Genomic DNA, 12,734 nt, shown 5'->3' with positions numbered 1-12,734 from the left:
GCGGCAGAAGTTTGTTAGGCGCATCATGGAAGTGTGACACCTTCATTTAACTTCAAAACTACAGAACATAATGCCCAGCTTCCACTTCTTTTATGGGACTTCCTGAGTCTTCCGCAGGCAGGTTAAAAACAGCGGGCCACCTTGTTAAGATAATCAAAGACATCAGCTCACCAAATAAACATTGTTTATGGGAACGGCATGCAAGCTGCTGCACCCACTCAGCCCCCTGGGAGTGGGATCACAGTGCATGCTGGGATAGGACAGCTGGCACCTCAGCTGGGGAGGGGGCATACATCTTACCGGATCTCCCTTCTCGCCTTTGATGCCAGGATTTCCTAAGAAATTCAGCTCTCCTTGCTTGGTCTGAAACACAGTTTTCAGCATGATGGAGTCAGCTATGTAGCACAGACACACACACACACACACACACACACACACACACACACACACACACACACACACACACACACACACACACGCAGTGCTGTTATAGTGTGCCCTAATGAACTGGAACAAAAAATTTTGCATCTTTAAATATTTCTGTATGCACCGATTTGCCTTTCAGTGACATGATGACATCACAGTCTTTCTGCTTTACCAGGCGATCACTGCACACGGAGGTGAAGACAATCTCCGACTGAGAACAAAGCAGGTATTATTCAACCCAGAATGGTGCTGCTTGTGTGTCCATGCGGCTCTAACATCCAGTGAAAGGCAGTCACGAGCACTGGCACAAATCCAGCAGAACATTTTACCACCAGAGGGTAAAATCACAGAGGCTTTTTGCTTTTGGTAAATAATAAATGTTTTTTCGTTTCTGGGGGGGGCCTGCCTCACCCAAACATATGTACTCTGATGACTTGCACTTGCACGGATGTAAACAGAGAATCTGCAGAGATGTTAAACACTGATGTTTAGAAGTGTGCTATAAATGACTCAGTAAACCTCTGGTGGAGAGCTGTAAGGGTCCATGTCTGAGGACCGGGATTTTGGGCCCAGGTTCAACCAAGCCTGTTACATAATGCAGTCCACGTAGCATGACTCAGCGAATGAGCTGTCACCCAGCGCATCAGCGAACATCTCAAGAATACTGCACTTCTCAGGTCCCCACATCAGCGAGGCAGGACACTGCAGCACTCTGTCCTATTTTCTCATTTAATGATAGCTAAATGCTTTTATTTATACATGCACTTTGGTGAAGTACTTTTTAGCACTTGTGACTGCTCACAGGAACAGCACAGCAACAACTGGCAAAATGTGTTCAGAACATCCAGTAAGTGCAATATCAAAGAATCACATACTTAAAAAAATGAAATAAAATAAAATCTATCAATGCCCGCAGACGTCTATAGCGCTTTTGAACTGTGTTGGTTTTCAGCTGCCAGATAAATTAGACACACACTCAGATGCACAATACACAGTCCCACTGATTGTGTAAAGGGTGAGGGTCCTTTCCAAGGTATTGGTGCAGAGAGAGCAGATCTCCAGATCCATGTACAAACTCAGAGCACTGGAGCAGTGCTTCTTAATTACATTTCTCATAAAGAAGAATGTAAAAGAAAATGAAAAATACAAGATTTATGTGTGGCTTGTAGGAATTTTCGAAGTAGAAGAAACTCTTTTTGGTTCCAGGATGTAGCTACCAAGGCTGTTCTGTGACGCTTCCCCTTTAAATACGGGAGAGAGAAAATAGGCCCATGCTGAAAAATGGATGGCAATGGCCTACTCACAAGTTGTTCCTCGTTGAGCAGAACGCAGCCAGAACACTGCAGGGGAGGGGGGAAGGGAGATGTGGAGTGGGGGGGGGAGAAAGTTAAATGGATTAGTCCCCAGAATGGAATGCAGACTGCTTTTCATTAGCAGCCTGATAAGAATTAGCACATCCATATAGCACCTGGTTTGCTAACCCCAGTGCTCTCGAATCAGCTCGCAGCAACAGGTCAGCACATGCACACTGCACCAAGCTGCTCGCCTCACTGCAAGCTGCTAGGGGCTGCCTGGCCCAGTTCAATCATAAATCACCTTATAATTCCTCACATTAACACCTATTATAAAGCACGTTTCTACCAGAAAGCAAAGTAGATGCCAGGCAGGCTTGCTAACATCTCAACATGCACAGGTAGCCTTCGACTGCCCACCGGACGAAGCCTTTGCGCGGTGTGACCAGCGGGTGGCAGCAATGCTCAAGTTGGGGCGAGTGCTAACTGGAAGGGAGGCGACGAAGGGTAAGGTGCGCGAGGTGGAATGCAAATGGGGTTCTGCCGTCATGCAGCCCCTTCAGTGAGCAGCGTCTCTCTCTCTCTCTCTTTCGCTCCGCAGAGTGCGGGAGACAAAGATCAATGCCGTCGGGCGGATCCCCATAGCACCGGGGCTTGAGCTGGGTGCAGCTGCATAGGGAGCCGGCGAGGAATTCAGAGCCGCTTATAAATAGCTCACGTCGTAGCAGAAGAATGCAATTAAAAATAAAACCTACCACCCGACAACACAGCCCGGGCCGGCTGACAGTTATCATATACAGATGTTTTCAGCTAATGGAACAAAAAAAAGGGGAGAGAGCACTTGGACGGGGTATCGAAGGGCTCCATCAGCGGCCAGCACACGCTGCCTCACACTGCTGCCTGAGGTTTCAGCTCATGTTAAAACTTTCCTATAGAAACCAGGATTATAGATGAGACAGGCATTTGCAGGCATGCACACACAAGGCTTTATGCGCTTCACATGAATGCAGCATGACTGCCGTTTATAAAAACAGACGCTGTTAATTCGCTTGCCTCTGTGCCAAATCCATTTCAACAAGCTACCCTGATTCTCCTGGCTACCAGTAATATTCAGAGGGTAGACATGCTGGTGAGAAGTGAAAAAGTTTAAGGCTGTATATTTCATATATATATATATGTATATATACACACACACACGCACTTCTTCATGCAGTTGATAGTTCAAGTTCCTTGACAGCACTGTGGTCACTGAATCGCAGCAGAGTTAATCCCGATTGTTTATTTTTGGTGACTACTCTCTGTATACACTTATGCCAAGTAAGCAAGAACAAGCTCTGTAAAATACATTTCACTTTAGGAGAAGACAGTGAAGGATTGCAGTTAGGGTTCTGGAGTTATACTTGTATTGGCAAGATTTTAAAATCTCAAGGAATTAGGCACACTGATCAATCTGTACTTGACCTTTACGCAAAAGACAACGCACTCTGCCAAAAGACTCGCGTCGTGAATGTCGATACAGGACATTCAGCACAATTTTGTTGCACTCTAATATTCTATTACATTATATAAACATTCTGTTTGCTTTGTAGAGTCAGATGTATATTTGGATTGTCCTCGAAGTTGCTTTAAAGGTATTTTTTACAGGTTCCCCAGCATCCTGTGAGGAGGAGGATGATATGAATGTGCTATTGTGAGGAGAACCTTAACCAAAGAAACAGAGGCACAGAGAGGTGAAGACAAGTGAAATGAGAACGAAATGTCCCCTGTACTGCTGCAGTAAATCTAGGATCCTCAGACAGTCTCAAGGTGACACAAGGGATTAGTTAAAATCTAAGTCAAAGTACAGCTTCCACATCCTTGAACCCTGAACTCTGTAAATGTCCAAGTAAATTTGTACTCCTTGCTAATGCAGTGCATTTCCATCACATGCATCTAAAAGCAGGGGGCATATTTATTTGAAAAACTTTAAGCTGACCGAGGGCTTTTTATTATTATTATTATTATTATTATTATTATTATTCCTCCCACTCTGAGAAATATTGCAAACATGAAAGCATCTGAACAGAACAAGCAACTTAGTATAAGTGCCTGCTTGGTTTAAATAAAGGTGATCAGCATTTATAATGCAAGCTTAACACGCTGCGGAGGTTAAGCAGCTGGAGCAGATGGCAGAACCCCAGAGCAGCACTGCGGTGCATGTTTGGGCCATCGCAGAAGCAGAAAGTGAGGCATGGTACCAAACAGCTTCCGTCCTTTGCATTAACAATGCGGACGCTTTTTGGCTTTGCTTAGACGAGCACTTAATCACAGCCTGTTACTCACTTTGTCCGTCAGAGGTCCCAGAATTCCCTGAGGAATATAAGACAGATGGTATTTGGTTACCTCAAGCCAGTCGTTTTGGTTGAGCCATCATTAGGAATCTCGGTACGTTTACGCTCTGCATTCTCCCTAGTCTGAAACTGCTGAGTCACTTCTGCACTACACCGAAACTTAAAAGGGAATAAAACACGCAGCACAAGGTCACTGTCTCGGTAAATTCTCCCTGAGCTGACGAAGGCATGATCACAGACACCGGTGGCACGCAGTACAATCGCATGTTTGAAGTAGCAGATGCAACATCAATCATTTGTGCTGCTGCTAATTAAAATCATTTCAGTCTGGGAGCACGTGGCACATACAGTAAGGCTGACAGCCGGCAGTGTGGGCTTTTACTGAATGAAACACCTCATCTGTGACAGCATTACCGTATTGCAAAGCATTGCATCACCCCAAATGCGGGCGAGAACTAAGTTAAAAAATGAGCCGAGATAGTGGTGGAGAAGGGGACTAGGAGACTGGAGCACATTGAGAGAAAAGGCAGCGAAGCAGGCGTTTTGAATGACTATAGAAAAATAATATTGCCACGTTCACACAGGGGAAGAGGGGAAAATAAAAGAGAGAGAGAGAGACTAGGGAGAGGAGGGGGAATCCCTGAATGCAGCGTGTTAGGACAGGAAGCAAGAAAATGCAGAGAGAGAGAGAGAGAAAGTATGCTGCAGACAATGGGTAAAGGAACAGGGTAAAAAACATTAGGCAGGAGATGGAGACAGAGCTATGGGGGAAGTTATAGGGACTTGCAATTTACTGCTGTTTTGGATAAGCAGAGATTCAGGAAGGTAAAACCAGCTACTGAAATACAGGGGAAAAATGACTCAGCACCTGATCTCCATGCATGCCCTGAGGTCCGACTGTGGAAGGGTTACGTTAGTACAGGCCACAGAGACACCGGCACCCCGTATCAGAGCAGCAAGGCCCCCTTTGCCTCTACCTCTGTAATGTATATGCAAACTGATGCTGTCTTTTTTTTGGAATAAAATGGTTCAGTATTAACATTCGCTTGCGAGAAACATTTTATTATAATTTACATATAAATTTGGAATTCATCAGACAGTGTTATGATTATGAGGTTCTAGGTGTGATCGTGTTTTTAAACCAAACAATGACCACCTTGACCTCTAGCCAGCCCTACCCTTAAGCATAAGTAACTAAACAAAATACATTAAATAAAATACATACATATATTTTAAGTTTTTTGACTGCAGTTACAGGTTATTATAAAATTGAATTTCCCCTTGTCGGGACTGAAAAAATGGTCTCCACAACGTCAAAATAACAGGTTTTATATATTATATGAGAAAAATATCTGACCCACACACATACACACATACACACACACACACACACACACACACACACACACACACACACACAAACTTACTCTCTTTTTCATTAATTGAGTTATTTTTGGAGACTAAGGTTGTCTGTCTGCAGACTGTCCAGTGCTGGTTATATGAAAACAAATGGTATAGCTCATTAAACATGGATACAGAGCTTCTAAATTATGGGATGATGTTGTGATTTATCCATTATGGTTATTCAGCAATGTGAAAGATGAACTTGAATAAAACGAGATGGTTAAAAGGTTGACCGATGTTGACATGTCTTCCTGGGATGTATAATCTGGCAGTTATGAAGGGTGTACATTTACATATATGACAGCAACTCTGTAATGCTATCTGCAAAACTGTTAAACTTCAGCTGTGAGCCAGGGCTGATGAGGACTGAGCAAGAGAGGAAAGACTCGGGGGTGGGAATGAGGAGCTACGTGTCACCGCGAGGGCGAGACTTCTGGAAGAGATCAGGCCGAGGCTCACTCGAAAATTTACCGCACGCAAACAACGTAGCATCTGGTCAGCTGTGCGGATCTAGAGGTCCGTTGCCATGGCGGCACAGGAGGATGGGCGGGGAACAGGATGCCTACGGAGGCAGCTGGCGTTGGCGGCTGCTCTGGAAGCACAGGCAGACAGTTATCAGTAAGGGTCCTTCCGAAAACGTGAAATAGCACAGTGCTGGGTGAGATGATTTTAATACAATCGGGCTGCACAGCGGTAATTGGACATCTGACTAAGCACTGGCAAATTTATCCAAAATTCACTTCAATTCAATTGAGCTGGGAGACTTAGAAACATTTTAAAGGATCACTGCTGAATGCAACGAGATTAGTGGGCAAATGGAGATTTTCTGTGGGTCTTCCATTGTTCACATGGCATAAGGAAAAGTCATTAATAATTTCCTGCGGGCTCTCTGAAGCATGGGGGGGTGGGGGGGGTGGAGTCGAGTTTTTAGCATTTCAACCAAGACTGAAGACGTAAATTCCACCGGGAGCACCCAGGGACCCCAGGAACTAGAGAATTTTAACTTGTGGACCCTCCATATGTCTTAGGTCTAACCTAAAAATAAATATGAAATCCACTTTTCTAGAAGGATTTGATTTATACTTTGAAAAGAGAAAAACTATTTTCATGGTAAAATAAAATTAGGTTTCTGCCAAGCAATACAATCTGACATCAATTTATCTGTCTAGTCTAGACTTCTCCAAAAACACCCCATACAGCCTGGCAACCAAATCTATTTCGTATCTATTTTCAGAGCAATAGTTTATGTTTACGTCGTCCTATATCTGATACACTAATAGCCCTTATATGTTTGCATCACCAAACCACCTCAGACGCAAACATATTTCCCCATTTTACCCATGGATAAAAATATTGGTAGCCCTCCACATTTCCAGAAAATGGCTAAAATAAAAAAAATTATAATAAAATAAAAAATGAAAGAAAATATAAAACCTTTGGTATCTACATAGATGTTTTTTTGGGGTTTGCAGTGGAACAAAAAACTAAAAATGAAAAAATTACTAATACTAATTTTCTAGCACAATGGGCAAAAAAGTCCTAAACGGGTGAAACATATTTAGATTTCTAGCAAGTGATTCTAATATACTTGATGGCAGAACATACTTATGGTGAGTTGGAAGCGCCTGTTTAAATTTCACTCATTCCACCAGTCCAAAGAGGGAAAAGCTGGTCCCATTTTGTGCCTTTGTTTATACCACAAAGAAGAAAGAAGAGCACAGAGCATTCTGAGGAGTACAGGCGGCAGATCGAAGCCAAGCATGGATAATCTCTGGGTTCCAGGTCCATCTGCAGAGGCCTTTCGCTTCCTGTTTTCACCACATGTGATGCTATCAATAATCTGATCAAAGATCGCTGCACAGGATTGTGGGAATGGAGGAGAAAGCACTGTGATGAACAGCCACAGAGATTCATGCTGACCTTTAGACGCAAGACACAGTAGTTTCAACTCGTATCATCCGTTGGCAACTGGATGAAAGCGGGTTATATCTAAGGGACCTGGGAGGACCCCAGTGTGCCGTCGCTGCGTTTACAGAAAAACAAAATGAAACCTGCAAGTCTTCAGAAGAACAGCATCCCCACAGTCAAACATGGAGGAGGTTCACTGATGTTTTGTAGTTGCTTGGCTGCCTCTGGCACTCAAGAGTCTTGAACGTGTGCAAGATATGGTAAAATCAGGAAAATACGGCGGCATTTCGGAGAGCACTGAGCAACGTGGAATGAGAAACCTGGACTTCACAGGTCCTCCAGCATAACAATAGTCCCAAGCACATTTCAGAGAGAACAGAGGAATGCTTAAAGACAAGATGCTGGACTGTTTTAAAGCGGTCAGCAAGGATTCTGGATCCAAATCCCTTAAAAAACCTTTGGAACGACCTAATAGAGCAGCTGGGAGAAAGGCACAATTCAGGTCTGGGAGAAATCGAGCACTTTACACAAAAATAATGGGTCAGGAGATGCAGGAAGCCCATCGATTCCTAGAGGAACCACCTGGTCGCCGTTATTATGACCGAAGACCGAATATTACATCCAAGGCATCAATAATTTTTCATTTAGTTTTTTTTTTTTATATTTTTTGTGTTAGAAGAATATACTACGGTAAGTTCTTAATCAAAATGAAAGGTGCTGCAATATTAACTAAGAAATAAAGAATTGTGGAAACCAAATCGATTCACCAATTTTAGCTTATTTTGAGGGAAAATTGTTAGCTATTTGCAAAATGTGCAAGGAGGGTAATGTGTTTGGCTGTGCATGTGCTATAGAGGCACATCAAGTGATATAATTAAAGCTTTAGAAACGTAGACTGTACATGCTTCTTAGCTAGAAGGGCACTGTTACAGTGTGAAATTAAGAATAACTTGGAGAAAATTTATTCCTACAACTTCTCAACCCATCCAACCATCTATCCTTCCATCCATCCATCAACCATACTTAGGCATAATGCTCAGTACTTTGACGGACAGACTTAAACACGCACACCCACACACACAGACACAGACACACAAGTAGGGTATACCTATCCTTATAGAGCCCGCTCATTCACTTCTATGGAAAAAATGCTAACGCTAACTATGACAACCTTAACCCCCACCCTGCCCTAACCGTAACCATAAGTAACCAAGCAAAATACAAGAGTTTTGCATTTTTAGTTTTTTCATAGCAGTCACTGATTTTTATAAAATAGAGTTTTCCCTTATGGGGACCAGGAAACCGGTCTCCATAGGGGAAAAAAACGGATATTTATCACGTTATGGGGACATTGTGTCCCCATAAGGATAGGTATACCTGCTCACACACACACACACACACACACACACACACACACAGCTCAGCTGTGCAAAAGGCAAATACCAAATCATTTTACCTAAACCAGGTTTTTTTGGCTGTAGAAGCGCCCCAGCATCACAAGTCATTTAACAGCTGAATCGCCTGAACTACGTGAGTGTGGCTCTGTGGAATATAACACGTCCAAGCAACACAGAAACAAATTCCACTAAACTTCCCAAATGATCTTCCGCTTGGACACATATCAAAATCTGCATGCATTTGGACACTTTTTAGGTAGATTTTACATACTTAGCGCAACAATTGGCTACTGAAATAGCATACTGTACATTAACTGGCCTATAAATGCATTCTTATTCATTTATAAAAAAAATTGCAATTTTATTTAATCAAAAACGATATTTTGATTGGAGTGAAAAAGAGATGTTATTGTCCTATTCGGTTTTAGTGCAAAAATAGTGCATTTCTTCTCATAGACCCTTGAGTATTTTAGATAAAATGAAAAGGAGCTAAATGCAAATTCTCATCCCATTATTTCGGGGGGCTGCTTTTCAAATGCATAGTATTTATACACAAAGTCAAAGATTTATACCAAGCATATGCTGACACACATACTTATACTCACACATATATATTGTGAGATATGCTTCCCTGAAACTCATTTTCAATGCACACACACACCCTACATTTACACAGACAGCCTTGGAGGGTTAGGTAGCTGTGAAATCTTCCAGTGACAATCAGTCGAAGAGACTCAAACTGCAAGCGCCGACTGAACCGCGGGACGCTCCCCTTCGGGCTTCGCTCCCTGTAAATCCTCGTAGGTGGTGCATTCTTTGTTTTACGCTCTGCATCAGTGTCTTGTGACGCTCTTCTCAAAAGGTTTATGAATCACTTCTTGCTTTCATTGCCCTGTTTACTGCTTATTTTTCTAAATGCCGTTCGACTGTGAGAGAGTGATTATTCCTTCACGGTGTGCGTGCTGAGATACACGTGAGGCGCGGCAGTTACAGGGTGATGTTTTATAAATAGAGTGGCCTGCATTACCCACCCATGTGTGGCTTAGGTGCCTGAGCTGACATTCAGGTTCACGATGACATAATTACCTGCCCGTCGGAGGTTGTCAGCTGCTCCAGCAGGTTGCCTTGAGGGCCTGCCTCTGCGGCACGCCGGCTTTTTGGAGCATCCGGTGGGCACTGGGGAGAAGCAGGAAAAGGGTGTCAGCGCATCCCAACAGCCAGATCCGATAACCTCACGGCACGGGACGCGAGTAGAGTGCGGGTCTTGGGAAGTTAAGGGGGGATCCCCTGTCGGGAGAAGCACGCCTGTTTATCTAATTGTTAGGAAATGTATATAGACGTTAGTGAGATGTACACAGATGTACCATGCGGACTGCAGGTCTGCATATTGTTTGCAGTTTAATTGATCAAACCATGACAGTGACAGATAGTATCATCACCTGAATTTTGAAAATAATATTCAAGGATTTCCGGAAAGGGGCCCAAGTAAGCAGATTTATACTCGGAACTGTTATGCGAGGGTAATTCCAATCCAAACAATGATTTTGCCCAAGACGTTGAATTCTGAGATACAACAGATACCTGCAGATATACAGCACTGCGCAGAAGAAAATGGTTAAGGATATTTATCTGGGTAATAACTGTATATTTGTTCTGAAAAAAAAACACACAGTGTAACATTAGGACATATGCAAATTAGCAGTAACACAATAAATAAACACAATTTTGTTCTGTACTCTACAAAGTTACCCTATTGGATGGCTAGATGGACACCACTTTAGTTCCCAAACCTCTGCAGCCATTCCATGCATTCATTACATTTTACAACCTGTTCTCTTAATTAATTAAGAGTTTAAAAGGCCAGTGAGGTATTAATTAGCTAATGTGTGCTAGTGATCAGGTAAAAAATGCGTGGGTACATTGTACGGTTGCTGCAGATAATGGGGTGACTTTAGGAGAGGTTTTGAAGTGGAGATGCTGACATACTTTGACAGACATAATATGGAAATTTTACAACAACATGAACATCATTTAAACATCAACAAAAATCATTTTCTTTGCCTGCATACGACTTTTGCACAGTACTGTAAATCTTACCCCCCCCCCATATGGCGTGACTGGACGCCTTGTGATGCGGGGGGTGACAGCAGATTTGACAAAACCTGACACCTGTAATGCACCGCTGGTACCCGTTCCGGACCGGTCCCCGGGACCCGGCTCGGGATCTTGGCCGAGTTCTATCGGGTTTTGAGCAATGGCTCCAGGTGAGCAGGGAGCTGATGATGGGTGTTCCGTCAGTGCGGGGGCACATGCGGCTCGTTTGCGCATTAGGGCTGCTCGTTAACTATCTGACGCTCCAGGCCTAGGTGCCGGAATACCTCCACACCCCGAGCATTTCTTACTCTCACAACCCGTTGCCGAGACTCGCCCTGCTTACACTCTCCACCCGCTCACTCGCACGCGTTAATGATTATAAAGGCACAAGCAAAGACAAATGCTCAGGATGCGCGCACACACACACACACACACACACACACACACACACAGAGCCCCATCTCATCCGTCATCTCATCCCACACTCTCCTAGCATATTTTCCTCTGCATTTATTTTTGGATTCCCCTCCTTCGCTCACAAACACTCGAGATCAAACGCAGCTCTGCACAGAGGTCTGACAAGTCGTCTCTGCTTTAAGGTAAAATAAATAAATAAACAGACACCTGCTTCCCGCGTGGAAAAAAAAACCCAGGACCTCAATACGGTGTTTCTCCAGCCCCCAGCCTTGCAAATTTTTTCCAAGCACATCCTTCTGGGTCCGCTTTTCCTTAATACTACTTTGATGTTCTCACACAACGCTGGATTATTCCAGATCACAGACTGTTCCCTCATGCAAAACGAAGTCAGTGACACCCAACAGGTCATGCAGCCCTTAATACTGGAATTTCACATTCATAATGCACCACATCGGATGACTTACATTCACTCCTTGTTTACAGAAAGCCTGTGTTCGCTCTGTGTTACACGTATTGTCAACTGCCTTCACAATTCACAGAAACAAAGTGCTTTTAAACTTTAACTGATACCTAATAACTCAAGTACTCAAAAAACAAAACTGTCTACTCTATGGCTTACTAAGACACAGACCTAGGTGACTAATAATATCTTATAGTACACCAGAGTATCTTACTATTTTTCACATACTACTATATAATAATGCCATTTTACCATCAGTCTGTGTAATTTTGAAAGCTTTAAGAGAAACGCTTTCAAAAAGAGGCCCCCATTGTTCCAAGTTAAAGAAAAGGAGCCATTTCCATCAGTCAGCCGCAGCCAGAGCACCCCCCCGCTCACCCCCCCGCTCACCCCATTAGCTCAGAGCTAACCGGGTTTCACGTCCGGGGTCGATCGCACCACTCACCCGAGCTCCTGGGATCTCGCAGCAGGCCTCCTGGATGGCCAGCATGGGGTCGCAGTACACCATCACCTGCTGGATGTCCATCTGTGGGGGGATGAGAGGTGTGAGGCCAAATCGGTGCTCTAACACTGTAACATTACCATTCCCAAGGTCCCAGTCACTAAGACTCTGGCACATAGATGCCTTCTTCATAAATCAGTTGATTTTCCTCTGTTACAGATGTCACTGGCTCTAGCCCATGACCATGCTTATAAGTCTATGCTTCTAACCTGACCAGGGGCGGGGCCACAGGGACTCTGGCCCCAGCTGAAAGCTGATTGGCCGCCAGGTTGGTCTCTCTATTTGTTATATGGCCCCTCTTATGCACTCCACCTTAAAAAATTCCACCTGTACCCCAGCCATTCTCCAACCCTGACCCTAACCCACAAAAACATTATGGCCTCCAACCCATATCTCCCCTCTACTCTGTAAATCCCTCCTCCAGCCCCAGTGCTTTACCCCCACGTTCAATATGTTTTTCGTTCTGCCCTAGAACATTTTTGTGTAAGTAAATGTCCCATGAGT

General features: G+C 43.8%; 1 protein-coding gene across 4 annotated transcripts in view; it reads right to left on the bottom strand.

The window, feature by feature from the left end:
• col16a1 (collagen, type XVI, alpha 1) overlaps window positions 1-12,734 on the bottom strand; it is a 71,675-nt gene that overhangs the window by 37,213 nt on the left and 21,728 nt on the right. For 2 of the 4 annotated variants that reach the window (XM_048993696.1, XM_048993694.1), the window contains exons 7-11: window positions 12,174-12,254; window positions 9,844-9,933; window positions 4,041-4,067; window positions 1,731-1,766; window positions 301-363 (exon numbers count right to left, since the gene is read on the bottom strand). In XM_048993696.1, the coding sequence (XP_048849653.1) occupies window positions 301-363; window positions 1,731-1,766; window positions 4,041-4,067; window positions 9,844-9,933; window positions 12,174-12,254 (297 nt within the window). The remainder of the gene's footprint in view (window positions 1-300; window positions 364-1,730; window positions 1,767-4,040; window positions 4,068-9,843; window positions 9,934-12,173; window positions 12,255-12,734) is intronic. The other 2 variants (XM_048993695.1, XM_048993697.1) reach the window with 2 other exon arrangements.

This window comes from Brienomyrus brachyistius, chromosome 23 (assembly GCF_023856365.1).
Source record: "Brienomyrus brachyistius isolate T26 chromosome 23, BBRACH_0.4, whole genome shotgun sequence".
NCBI classification, from domain to species: domain Eukaryota; kingdom Metazoa; phylum Chordata; class Actinopteri; order Osteoglossiformes; family Mormyridae; genus Brienomyrus; species Brienomyrus brachyistius.
Note: the sequence above shows the minus strand (reverse complement) of the source record. Positions and strands in the feature narration are given on the sequence as shown.